Here is a 12,553-nt window from a genome sequence, read left to right as displayed (position 1 = left end):
CCTGAAAATACTGTGATTCCCTTTTGATGACAGCAAGAGAGCAACACACATTTAACAAGAGATACAATTTAATATGTTAAAACCTTCTAAGATTCATTAAATGTAATATGTTAAAACATAAGATTATTTGACATAGTAAATGCATTCATGGTGCCAGTGTATTATAATCAGGTTAATGATAAGTGGCTATTCTAGGTAAGGTTAGGTATTAGTTACTTATGCCAGTGTACAGTGAATGGTGATTTCTAAATGAGCCATACTATATTAAATGTCCTATTCTCAATGGGACCTCATAGTGACTTGTACTATGACTACTTTCAGGTTAGTATGTTTATAATACTAGCACGTCTTATATTCACTATTCATTAGGATAAATCAAACGAAACATGCATTTGTTGGTTATATACTGTACAGTAATGAGGTCCAGTCCAGGATGTGTAATTATGTGTAACTACTGCAAAGCATGCAGTGAGTGGCATGGTTTGTGGCATGGATGCTGGTCAGTCCATAATGTAGGTTAGTAGGGTTAATCAGGCGTGGTGGTGAGATGGTGAACAGGATGAGATGCAACATGAAAGGTGCATTCAGTGACGCTTAAACACCCAAAGCACGGAAGGGTCGAAACAGCCAGCATGAGGGTATAGCATCTTCACAAACAATAAAACAGCTTTAAGTACAGTGACTTATAACAATATTCAGCTGAAGTATTCTAATGCACAGGGGCTTTGATCTTGGGTTGTCTCACGTATGACGTCTTAACCTCTCCACAGATCAAAGTAGATTATTATATGTTTGCAAAAGGAACGAATGTTTCGGTGATGAGGGATGGGTCGTTAAAAAAGTTGTGAGTAAAAGATGGTTAAGCCAAAGTAATACGCAATTACGCATGAAAAAATTAATTGGCTGTGGTTTGCTATATAAAGTTCAATATGCATTTCTGGGCGTGCAATCTTCTGACCCATACATACTGTAGCTGTTTCCACTAAGCCATGCATCTGCATGGGTGCCACGGTCCAGTGCAGGAGCTGTCACTCAACAGCAGTAGCAGAGAAACGCTAGGGTGGGGTTTCTGTGACCGTTGAATGATTTAGCACGGCATGCGCTCTTCCAAATTCAGCACAGCTGCTGTAGGCGTAGAATGACCAAACATCTCTGTGGCCATCACTGCTTTGAATTCCCACTAGTAACCAGATAAATTCAAAAGCAATAGGAAGGTCACCCCATAGAGTGTTCTCCATTTCTAGCTCACCGTTTCCTAGCAGTTACGTACCTGTCGTCTTGCGTGGGCCTGACGTACCCGACAGACAGGATGTTGAGAGACAGGATGTTGGGGTCGATGATCGTCTCGTCGGCCTCTGGGGTGCTGCGGAGACGACCTGCCAAAAGCACAAGGACCTCAGTGAGGAGACCTCCCAATAGAGCTTTTAAACACCTATACGCGCTGCATGGAACCACGTTTTCCATGGAAAAGAATCAAAAACAAACATACCCACGACAAGCTCGCGGACATCCTTCCATTCAATGTCACCTCCTGACTCATGTACAATAGTGACAGCGATTCTTCTCTGGAGGCCCTATGGAGTGTGATAGATAGACAGATAGATGGATGGATGGATGGATGGATCAATATACAGAGAGAGAAAGGGTTCAACTCGGGGTTCAACATTGCATTACATTGTTTTAGTGCAGCAGCAGTCCACTCAGAGTGTTTGTTTGCCTACCTGGTGCAGTAGAAATGTGCCATGGCAGGGCATGCCTGCCCTGTGGTCCACTGCTGCAGGGATATAGCTGTGGAAGCACACACACATCTCATTGATCACACCACCCGGTGAATTTATGAACGCTATCAATATCCTCCTGAGGCAACATGTAATGTGATAGCTGTTCATGAAATATTCAATTTAATGGAGAAAAAATAATAGTCTGAGCCAATCGATTCCAAGCATTCTGCTTAATGAAGCTGAACTGTGCCATTGGATGAGCGGTACACTAATCCTTTCCCTGGATTTAGCTAGCGGGTGACATGGGATACTCACTCCCCATTGGCCTCCAGCTCGCAGATCTCGAAGAGGACCATGAGGTCGTACTTGCAGTGGCACGGTCCAGCCGAGGGGCGGGTCAACGTTGTTAGCTTGGTGGCGGGTACTAGGGTTTCAGAAGGAGACGGAGACGGTTAGACGTCAAGATATACAGTATGGTTGAGAAAGTACGGCAGACTATAGGCCACTGGTTCTCAAAGTGGGGTCCGGGGAACCCCAGGGGTCCTTGAGGGGGTTCCAGGGGGTCCCAAGCTAAATGATTGATAATTAGGAACCAAATTAATCCTTAAGAGTTTGTAGCTAAGAGTGTAGCAGTGGAACCAAATTGGTTTCATTTGTACACTCTCAGAATTATGGGGGTCCTTGAAAGTAAAACGTTTGAGAACCACTGCTATAGGCTACTGGCCGGCTAGCACAGGGGGAAAGTTGAGACCAGCTCTGGCCCGACAGAGGACAGAGAAAGGGCAGAAGACCAGAGCGATGAAGGGAGAGAGAGAGGAAACACTCCACAGACCTGTGGAAGGAGGAACTCTTTATCAGCTGGTTTAACATCAGTCCACCCTTAAAGGAAAATACCATGCAGGTTGATACGTAAGTGAGTCACTTGGCGAGTTCACTGTTTCTTCCTGAAATACTAGGCTCATCATGGAATTCTTCAATGTGTGTAAAAGGACAAGTTAACAGTCCACATGTTCAGGTTGTGCGTTGAATTTTGGTTGATTAGTTATTTGACGAGGGTTCAGGGTTGTTTTGATAGAATAGTGGTGTTTTGAAGGAATGGTATTTCCCTTGAATAGCTTCACAGTTTACTATTGTCTATGCACAGTAACAGCACGGTTCTGCAAACATCACATCGTGACAACAAGATGGACACACTCTACAGCATATCTCCATAGAACAGTTCCCCAATAGTAATATTAAATGGGGGTGCATGGCCTAATGCATATCAAACTGAGGGTTCTTGAAATTAAAAAGGCTGAGAATCGTTGGTCTACAGGAGTCAAAGTGAGAGTCAGTGTGACTGAGACAGAAACACTCCCACGCAGACATAGAGCTATAAGGCTGTGTCCAGTCCACCAAAGCGTTTCTTCCCAGCTGAAAACGCAAGGTGCTTGCCAAAAAACGCTTCCAAACGCCCCAGCTGAAAATATTTAAACTCTCAGCAAACAGATAAAAACGCCACACATGAACGCATGTGTGGCGTAAACACAGCGTAAACACATGGCGCTCCCATTGAAAACAATTCAAAACATACGCTGTGCTCAGGAAAAAGAGCTTTGGTGGACATGGCCCCCTTAAGCAAATAAAAAAGAAGCATTAGGTAGAACTCACACAATAGAATAACCAATCCTTCCTGTATTACAGAATATTCATTATGACCACTAGCCTAGCAGAAAAAGCCCAAGTGATCCCGCATTCAAAGGTGGAACTGTAGGGAAACTCAACCACACAAGTAGGAGTGGGCACAAAAGTACACAAGAGAACCAATCCAACGTTAGAATCCCCCAAACCCAAGCTTCTCCTTTTTATATCAGCTTCAATTTGGAATAGATCAATCACATTTCTGATCTACATTGGTCAGTAAGTGAAATTTGCAGCTATTAAAATTGAAAACGTTTAAGTTTGTTAAAGAAAATTTAAAAATTAGTAAGTGAGTCTGTGCTATTGCAGTGCGTCAGGGCAGGTGTTCTATTGTCCCTAATGTAGTGGTTCTTAAAGTGGGATTCTGGTGAGGGGGTTCTGGGGGGTCCCCGGCTAAATGATAGATAGTTTGGACCCAAATGGACCGTTACAGGTCTGTAACTCAGAGAGTGTGAAAATGGAATGGAATTTGTACACTCTCACAGCTATAGTGGTCCGCGGTCCTAATGCATAGCACACTGGGGGTCCTTGAAATTAAAAGGTTTGAGAACCACTGCCCTTCACCCATTAAAACCTGGAAAGCATCTGTGTCATTTTAGATTTGAGCAGATAGCAGATCTACAAGCTAATAGCAGATCAACAAGCTCACAGCTTGTACATCTGCTATTTTTGAGCATTTTTTTAAAATCTTGAAAGTGTTGAATAATTTTGAATATTTTTAACACAATATATTTTGACACGAAAAAGTTTGAGAACTACTGATTTAGAAGACCTTTGTAGAACCGGGCCTCAGGTCTTAATGGGTTAAATGGCGCTGCTCTCTGACTCAGCACAGCCTGATATAAAAAGAGCTTTCCGTTGTGGGGGGGATTCGTGTGGATTTAGCCCAAGTCAACCAACCAACCCGGCGTCTGAGCTTTAATAACGGAACAGATAGAGATGGGCGGAGCCGTGAGCTGAGCCTGCTCCTCCAGGAAGGAGGCGGCCAGGCCAGCGGCAGACAGGGCGTGGCCCGACAGCGAGTCCACCAGTGCCCCGTTGAACACGTCCGGGACCAAGTACCGGATCAGGTCCAGCGCTTTGTCGCCGTGCTCCGGCAGGCTGTCGGAGTCCGCTGATTCACAGCCAACAACATGAAGTTATGACAGTCCACTGCTTCACAGCCAACAACATGAAGTTATGACAGTCCGCTGATTCACAGCCAACAACATGAAGTTATGATGACATGGACTTACAGACACACATGACATGACTTAGGCTTAGATTTATACCCGTTGCGAGCCAGTGTAGCACGCAGAAACGATCCACAGATAGTATAAAACAATTAAAAGAACGCTTTTTGAAACGCTTCCGTCTTCCGGTGAAAACAAATGGAATTCTGGGTAACGCAGGAATAAACGAACGACCTGCAGTGACGGTAATGACCAGCAGAGGCTGCTAAAAATCGTTATTTGTGGACCTGCATTGTATTACTTTAAGTTCATATTTATTTTGCTATCACAATTAAAACAAAAAATGTCAAGGTTTTAAAGAAAAAATACCATGTAGGTTGGGAATTGCTGTTCTAGATAGGCTATATTCTATTTTTGGCGTATGACACCGGCACGAAAACAAAGTATAAATTTGGCTTTACAGACACACTGCTACAAACTACACACCGTGGCATGCAAGGCAAAGGTAAAAACCTGTCCTGAAGTGCCACTACAGAATAAGCATGGACCATCATTTTACAGCTAATGGGATTTTGTTCACTCTGCTTATGAAAAAGAATGTTAATATATTTACCAGGTTTTGACAGGGGCATCACTTTTGGGAATTGTCTTCTGCAGGGACGTAGTGGGCTGTTTGGAGAAACAACATTGAAGCAAAATGTTATAAAAAAGATAAGTATATACGGTAGTATATAATACTACAACATATCATTAGATACCCTCACTGTCGGGTGGAAACCTTGTATGTCCAAAACCTGTCCAAAGCCCAAAACCTTTTTTCCCCACAATTTTTTCAAATATGGCGAAAACAGCTGATCTACAAGCTCAACATTTTTGCTACTTTTGCTCAACACTGTCATACGAAGAAGAAGGGCATTAATTTATGAAAAAAACTTCAAAAGGTGAAATCTGGTTTCTGCCCGACAGCAACGATATCCTGGATGTCCCAGCCGTCCTCGTACCTGATGACGTCTTTACAGAGCAGAGGGAAGGGCTGTTTCTGGTAGTGACCAAACACCTCGAACACAATGGGCTGGGTCCTGATGTACTCAACGAAGGATTTAGTGACTTCCACGGCGACCTAGGAAACCAAGGAAGGAAGGAGTGGTTCAAGAACTGCCAATTCCCTCACACTGGGTATTACGAATGTGAATGTGGTTATCGCTTACATTCTGCACGTGGTAGAAGCCGAGAGGCGGGCCGCGGCCTGTGTTTTTCAATGGTTCGGTGGAGAAGGCTTCATCGTGGCGGTGGATGAAACTACATTAAGAGAAAGAGGGATGACTTAAAATAATGATGACCACATCAAAACGTTATGTAGCATCACAACGGTCAATCACAATAGTATACAGTATATAGGGACACACTGTAGTTAGTGTTATGGCATTTAGCTATGTGTAAATCTCAATTGAGTAAACTAGAGTAAGGTTTAGGGTTATACAGGGTGCACAGCTGGTGCAATTGGCCCCTACTTACTTGAACTGGCAGAATATGTCGGCATATTCTGCAGAGATGCTGGACGCCTGCAGCACAGTGACTCTGAAGGTGAAAACATTGCCGATCCTCAGGTGGTCCATGGCGCCATCTAGAGGACCTTCCAAACTAGCCTTCGGTGGGATCTCTGCCTCCTCTGAACCAGCTGTGAGGGATTAGAGGGGTTAAAAAAAACAGATACTAGCACGATATCAGCACAAAACACGTACATGCTTGCACACTCGTAGGTAGCCACTAGGGCTGGGCAATTAACTGACACTATATCAAAACCGGAAAAAAATCTAATATTGAATGAACTAAATCAATTATAAGAGGGCAAACAGCCAATCTACAAACTCACAACGTGTAGCATCGACATTAGTCAGTTTAGTCAGTTAGACTAATTCCGACGAGTTGTGAGCTTGTAAATCTGCTATTTAAAAAGGCGAAAAGTTTGAAATCATAAATCAAAAGATTTGAAGTCAAATCGCCCAGCAGTAGCAGCCACACACATAATCGTCCACAATTAAATAACAAAAAGACACGTGGAATTAAAAACTACCCCAAGCACACAGAATAAAGTTACCCGTACAGGTGTTGTTGTTAACCTCATCGGCCGAGGGTCCCATCTCTGCGCTCTGCCCCTCGCCCTCCACGAAGCGAAGCTCCTCCTGAGACACGCCTGTACGGGACAGGCCAACGGGGGAAGACTCTGCCTGAAACTGGAAAGTCAAAGCACCATGGGACTTTTATAAAGGTAGGCAAAGTTAGAGTGCAGGGTTTCTGCAGGTTTAGGCAAGTTAGATTCACAATACTTTTTAATGCAACTCAGAATAAAATGTTCCGCTCCAGAAAAAAATATAGCAGTTAGCCGATATAGCTCACAATGGCAGCTCAGAATACACTAAAAGAGATTTGGTGTAGAAATAACATAGCTGTCGTTCATGGATTTGCAGTGGTTATGACCAATTTATCAAAAAAGCACAAATACAACAAAAAAGTATTCTAAATCGTATTTATAGTGCAAATAGCAGATCTACAAGCTCACAATGTGCCACGATACGACACGACACATTGTGAGCTTGTACGTCTGGTATTTTCACAATTATTTATATATTTTTGAAAATTTACATTTTGGAGGAAAATGCCTACATTTTAATACAGCAATGTATTGATATTAAAAAAAGAAAATATACAATGTAATTTGCACTTTTGAATAATGAAGTCTTTTTTAAAAGCATGCACTTTTGAATACTAAAAGCAAGCGCCCCAGTTTACTTTAACTCAAGTACAATTTTGACTTAGCAACTAATACCCCACTTGTAGTTGAGGTACAATTTGACCAGGTGTATCTATACTTTGACTCAAGTACTGGGGTTGAGTACTTTGTCCACCACTGCCCCCTCACCTTCTCAAACTGCTGGTCCTCGAATGTGATCTTGGCCGTGCCCGACTGCCTGACCCCCGAGCCGTAGTCTGGTGCCTCCTCATCGGCTGGAGGGAAACACAAAGCACCTTCACTTCACTTCCTCAAGAAGTCACACGCAGTCAGGATCTCTCTCACAATCGGCAACAAGATTGACACTCCGGGCCTTACCTGATATGGCCTGCACCGCCACCCGAAGGAAGCCCTTCACCTCGCCTTTCTCGCTGACGATGGCCACGCGATGAACCAGAGGCACTGGGTACAGCAGGTTACTCAGGTAAACGAAGGCCCTTGATAGAGAGGGTGAAAGAGAGAGAAAGAGAAAGGAGAGAGAGAGAGAGAGAAAGAGAGAGAGAGAGAGAGAGAGAGAGAGAGAGAGAAAGAAAGATTAACACCACAGGGACGGACAAGACTGACAGAAGGTCGGTGCCGGTGGACTGAACAAACAGAACACAGAGCCGCAAAGCAACCAAACAGAAGCTGGGACTGCTCTTGCGACGGCCATGGCTGCCCTTTACTATTATAGCTTGCTGTGCTTGTGTATTGGGGGGGGGGGGGGGTATTATCATTATCATTAGGACAATCCCGGATTGCATGCAGTAGTGGTTAATGTGTTTGTTTTTGCTGCTGAAAGCTTGGTGAGGCTAAGGAGGCTAAGGAGGAGCTAGCCCCATCTGTGACATCCTTCTTTGCTGCAGCACTGGGATTTGGTCACCTAGCATTGCCATCCAGAATTGGGTTTGCTGGGCAAAACTATTTTTAGCCTATTTTCCAACATCGTATCAAAAATTTGAAGTGACATATTCTTATGGATGTCTGTAGTAATAGCACGGTGGTAAAATTATATTCTTCTGTGAAACCACTGTTTAAATTAGGGTTTTTTTAACAGCCTGTGCAGAATTTAACACGGAAGCATGTTTCCGACCAGCTACTGATCGATGGCTTCTGTGTTAAATACATTAACATTTCTGATCTGATGTTGGAAAATAGATCAAAAATAAGTTTTGCCTGCCAACCCCAATTCTGGATGGTAAAGCTACAGTATGTGACAGCAAATGCTACAGCAAAGAGGGAGGTCACAGATGGGGCTAAGGAAGAGCATGTGTGCGGGTGGGGGCAGGAGAGCGGCGGCGTGGGGTCTACCTGTGTTTCTATGGAACGACAAGATAGGACATCAACTCAGTAATTTGCTTAAGAACAAACGCCTAGAGGTCGATTCATGTATTGTGTTGACTGATGCTCTCTGTGTGGAAACGACATCCTTCGATGCAAATAACACTGCCTGTGTTCACATCATGAGGAACTAGCCTCTACTGTACCTGAGTTATACAACGGACACTAGCATCACATTTCTCACCTGTAGACATGTCTGTACTTGTATTTGAAAATACTTCACCAAAGGCTTATCGGTGGTAATAAGAATCTTGCTGTTGTAGCCAATGAATGTGGAATAATCTTCCTTAGAACTGTCACCTTTCTTGGTTTGTGAAAACCGTTGTTCAGCTAAAATAGTTGATCTTGCAGTCACAGACCACATTTCTCAAGAGCCAATGGGGTTGGGGTAACATTTAAGGGTACAGGAGTGGTTAAAAAAAAGGTAACGGCTTATGACAAGATTGGTGAGGTGCAAAGAAGGCATGCTCAGGAAAAAAAGGTGAACGTAAATGCTCTGGGCATCTTGACTCAAAGGAATCAATGCAAATGAAACATAAATCATCATACGAAACATGGCTCAGCTTGAATCAACACTGCCAACAGCTGGACATACTGTATGCTACACCAAACTAAAAAAAAACAACAACAAAAAAAACAAAGGATGACACCAGAAATCAAAGCCCACCTCCTGGGTTTAGTTTGTGCAAAGGACGGGCGCTAGTTCATCAGATGTATCAAGTAAAATTTGACAAAAAAAGAAAAGATCAAAATGAAAAGACTTGTGCTCTGGCATGCCTAAAAGAGACAGCTGCGGTGGAAACCAGCTCTTTCATCTTGACATTTTGAGTCTTCCTTCATCACCGCTTTTCACAGAAATCATTTTCAGACTCTTTCATACATATTCGGTTGACGACCAAGGCATGGTGAGAACATTTAGCCAATGGTTTGCTGTGTTATGTATAACCGTTACCTGAATCTACTCCATGAGACATGTCAGTGCTTTGGCTAACTAAGTGTCTCCTTTAAAAACAAAACAAGCCACTATTCTGCATCTAGACATGCAGTATATACTCAAAAGTGAGACACACATCTCAAGCAGCCGTTGAGCATCAACATTGCTTGGAATTCTATCAAAGCAACTGATATGAACTGACCCATCCCACAGCATGATTGAGAGAAGTTGTGTGCAAGGCAAGGAGACTAACTTTTGTTCATAAAAAGAATAAGTAAAAAAGACAAAGTCTTATTTTATGAGATTAGAGATAAAGTACAAAAAGGATAAAACATGGGCCTAAATGTCCTGAAATGTCTACCAGCTTCAACTCAGTGCTGAGTCCAGAAACAATATGAGCAATGTGGGAGATTAATCCACAAATTCACAAGTTGTGACATTCATTCCTCGACATTATGAGAACATGTGACAGTAATGTGAGGAATGGTTATGTGGAGCAGCTAGTGGGAATGGAGGGCCTGCCAGACTTTAAAGGACCATACCAGCATCAATACGTGTCATTGTCTATTCACAGCGTTGACCATATATCATACACAAATATAGACCATTTCCCTGTTAATGTCTTCATTTTAGATGTTGCGTAAGTTTACATTTGATGAATCCAATGGCTTCATTGAAAATCAAGCAAAACACAGTGTGCTTTGGAAAATGGTCGGCAGTAATGTCAAGTATACTGTACTGTGAGCCATAGTCATACGGGCTAAACATGACAGACCAGCAGTATGGTCCATTAAGGTTTAAGTAACTTAAAGTGTCTAAGTGTTTACAAAATGAATAGATGGTTTGACATTACGTAGATCGAACCTGATGAAGCAGAGATGTGTTGAATGCATTGTTTACTCTCTCGGTTTTCAATGTAAGTATTTAATAAACACTGTGTATGATTACTGGTGTGTGCCGGACTACTGTTTTTATTAATAATGTAGATAAGGTGTTTCTCACCTCTCCATTGGATCAACCCAGCTAAAATAATGTCACCTAAATAACGTCTCTGTACTGCAGCTAAGGCCACAGTTTGAAGGCCCCAACAAAACGGAAAATGCTAAAAGCCAAAAGGTAATCAGGCAAGCCAGTGTAAACATAACAGATGTGGCTGTGACAGCAGTGATGAAATCAAAATCCAGCATTGGAGTAGCGTTACATTGACTTTTTGTATGCTATTCCATGTGCTTTCCCCGCCCCAGGTCCTCTCGTGAGATCCATGATTATCTCCATGCGTTAAGGTGAGTCTGAAGACATTTCTGAACCTGCAATGCATCCTCTGGGTTCTCTCCGTGTGTGTGATTGCATGTAAAGTCTAATACAGGAGGCAGACCCTGTGTCTCAGCGTGAAAGAGCTAGTTTCCTCCACCAGCGTGCTCCTGAAACCTCACCAACCTTCCCACTACACTGAATATTGGCGAGCGGTCGTAAAAGGGGTCCTGGCCTTCTCTGGAGCCTCGGCAGAGCTCTCGCTCATCATCATCATCATCATCATCATCATCATCATCCTCTGCCCCGAGCTCCGAGCACGGGTCGTCCAAAAAGATATCATCGTCCAGGTCCTCCAACTCCTCCAACTCCTCCTCCTCCCCACGCCCCTCCCGACGCGAGTCGACCAGCTCAGTAATTTCAGAGTTGGACAGGGTCGGGGATGGGGTAGGGTCACTCATGCGCTCGCTCATGCATGTCTTGAAAATGGGGTTGCTGGTGCAGCCAGAGACATGGGAACTCGGTTAGTACAGTTCGATAGAAGCATACACTTGTTGAATCAAGAGGGGGTGGATGGGAGGGGGCAGAGGACCGGATTTACGGGGCCTCTGGAAAATACCTTGCCTTGTTGGCAGGTTTCTTTTAAAACAATTTTGCTTTTGCAGCATATGGCACAAGTTTTTCGAAGTGGGGGCCGCAAGTGGTCGCCTGGGGCACTAATTCGCAATTGCAACTTGCTTAGGCAATGTAAACGTATGTTTTCTCATGCCAATAAAGCTCCTTTGAATTTGAATTTGAATTTGCTGGACATTATTGTCAAAATGTTTCAAAATGTTTCTATAATAGATGATCTATAAGCTCACAGCGTGAGTGACAATGAGCTGGTAGATCAGCTATTTTCTTTCTTTCTTTCTTTCTTTCTTTCTTTCTTTCTTTCTTTCTTTCTTTCTTTCTTTCTTTCTTTCTTAATTAAACCATTTCTCAATAGGGGGACCGCAGCCAGAGGCTATGGCTTTGTCTATTTGGGGTCCTTAGTATGGAAAGGTTTGGGAACCTCTGTCATACAGTGTTGACAGTAGGTTGGACAAATGGTATGGGAGAATGGGAGACAAGCTGCAACCTGCCCAGCAACAGGATGCCCTTCTGTCAGGCTGCTTGCCCTTGGAGCTGGTAGGGTAGGGGTATCCCATGGTAAACATCCTTCCCAAGAGGTCAATTACATTTACTTACCAATGGAGCCAAGTTATGTTTTAATGTACCTGTTGGTTGTGTTAATGATGCAAGCCCATGTTCACCAGGACAACATTCACCTTGGCTTTCAGAAGACAAAGTAAACAATAAAACTAAGAAAAACACGCCTTTGGGTTTTTGAAAGAAGGGGGGTCATTTAGCAACATCTCTGTATGAGTGAAATGATAGATGAAACACAAGCTGTTACACAGTATGTGCTTGACAGCTGATTATTCAAAAAATGGCTTGTTGCTTGATAATGACGCAGAATAAGACCTTCAATTCAAATGGCAGTGCTTTTCAAATGTGCTGAAAATTGTCCCAGCATGGGTTAAAGATATGAGAATTAATTCAGGAGAACACATAGAACAGCCTCCTTCAAGACCACAATTCACGTTAAATTCATTATAATTCTTCAGCATTCCTTAACGCCACACTGGGTAATTTGGCTGCA

At 43.2% G+C, this 12,553-nt stretch overlaps 1 protein-coding gene across 1 annotated transcript in view; it reads right to left on the bottom strand.

Annotated features, from left to right (window-relative positions):
• The window catches only part of kif1aa (kinesin family member 1Aa), a 63,339-nt gene that overhangs the window by 16,993 nt on the left and 33,793 nt on the right, over nt 1-12,553 (bottom strand). Inside the window, exons 26-36 of the mRNA XM_080429701.1 lie at nt 7,683-7,801; nt 7,494-7,579; nt 6,672-6,807; nt 6,089-6,233; nt 5,782-5,872; nt 5,575-5,693; nt 5,187-5,242; nt 2,037-2,145; nt 1,722-1,788; nt 1,490-1,574; nt 1,271-1,376 (exon numbers count right to left, since the gene is read on the bottom strand). Of these exons, the coding sequence (XP_080285827.1) occupies nt 1,271-1,376; nt 1,490-1,574; nt 1,722-1,788; nt 2,037-2,145; nt 5,187-5,242; nt 5,575-5,693; nt 5,782-5,872; nt 6,089-6,233; nt 6,672-6,807; nt 7,494-7,579; nt 7,683-7,801 (1,119 nt within the window). The remainder of the gene's footprint in view (nt 1-1,270; nt 1,377-1,489; nt 1,575-1,721; nt 1,789-2,036; nt 2,146-5,186; nt 5,243-5,574; nt 5,694-5,781; nt 5,873-6,088; nt 6,234-6,671; nt 6,808-7,493; nt 7,580-7,682; nt 7,802-12,553) is intronic.

This window comes from Gymnoscopelus braueri, assembly GCF_963280865.1.
Source record: "Gymnoscopelus braueri genome assembly, chromosome: 6".
NCBI lineage: Eukaryota > Metazoa > Chordata > Actinopteri > Myctophiformes > Myctophidae > Gymnoscopelus > Gymnoscopelus braueri.
This window is presented reverse-complemented; position numbering and strand designations above follow the sequence as displayed.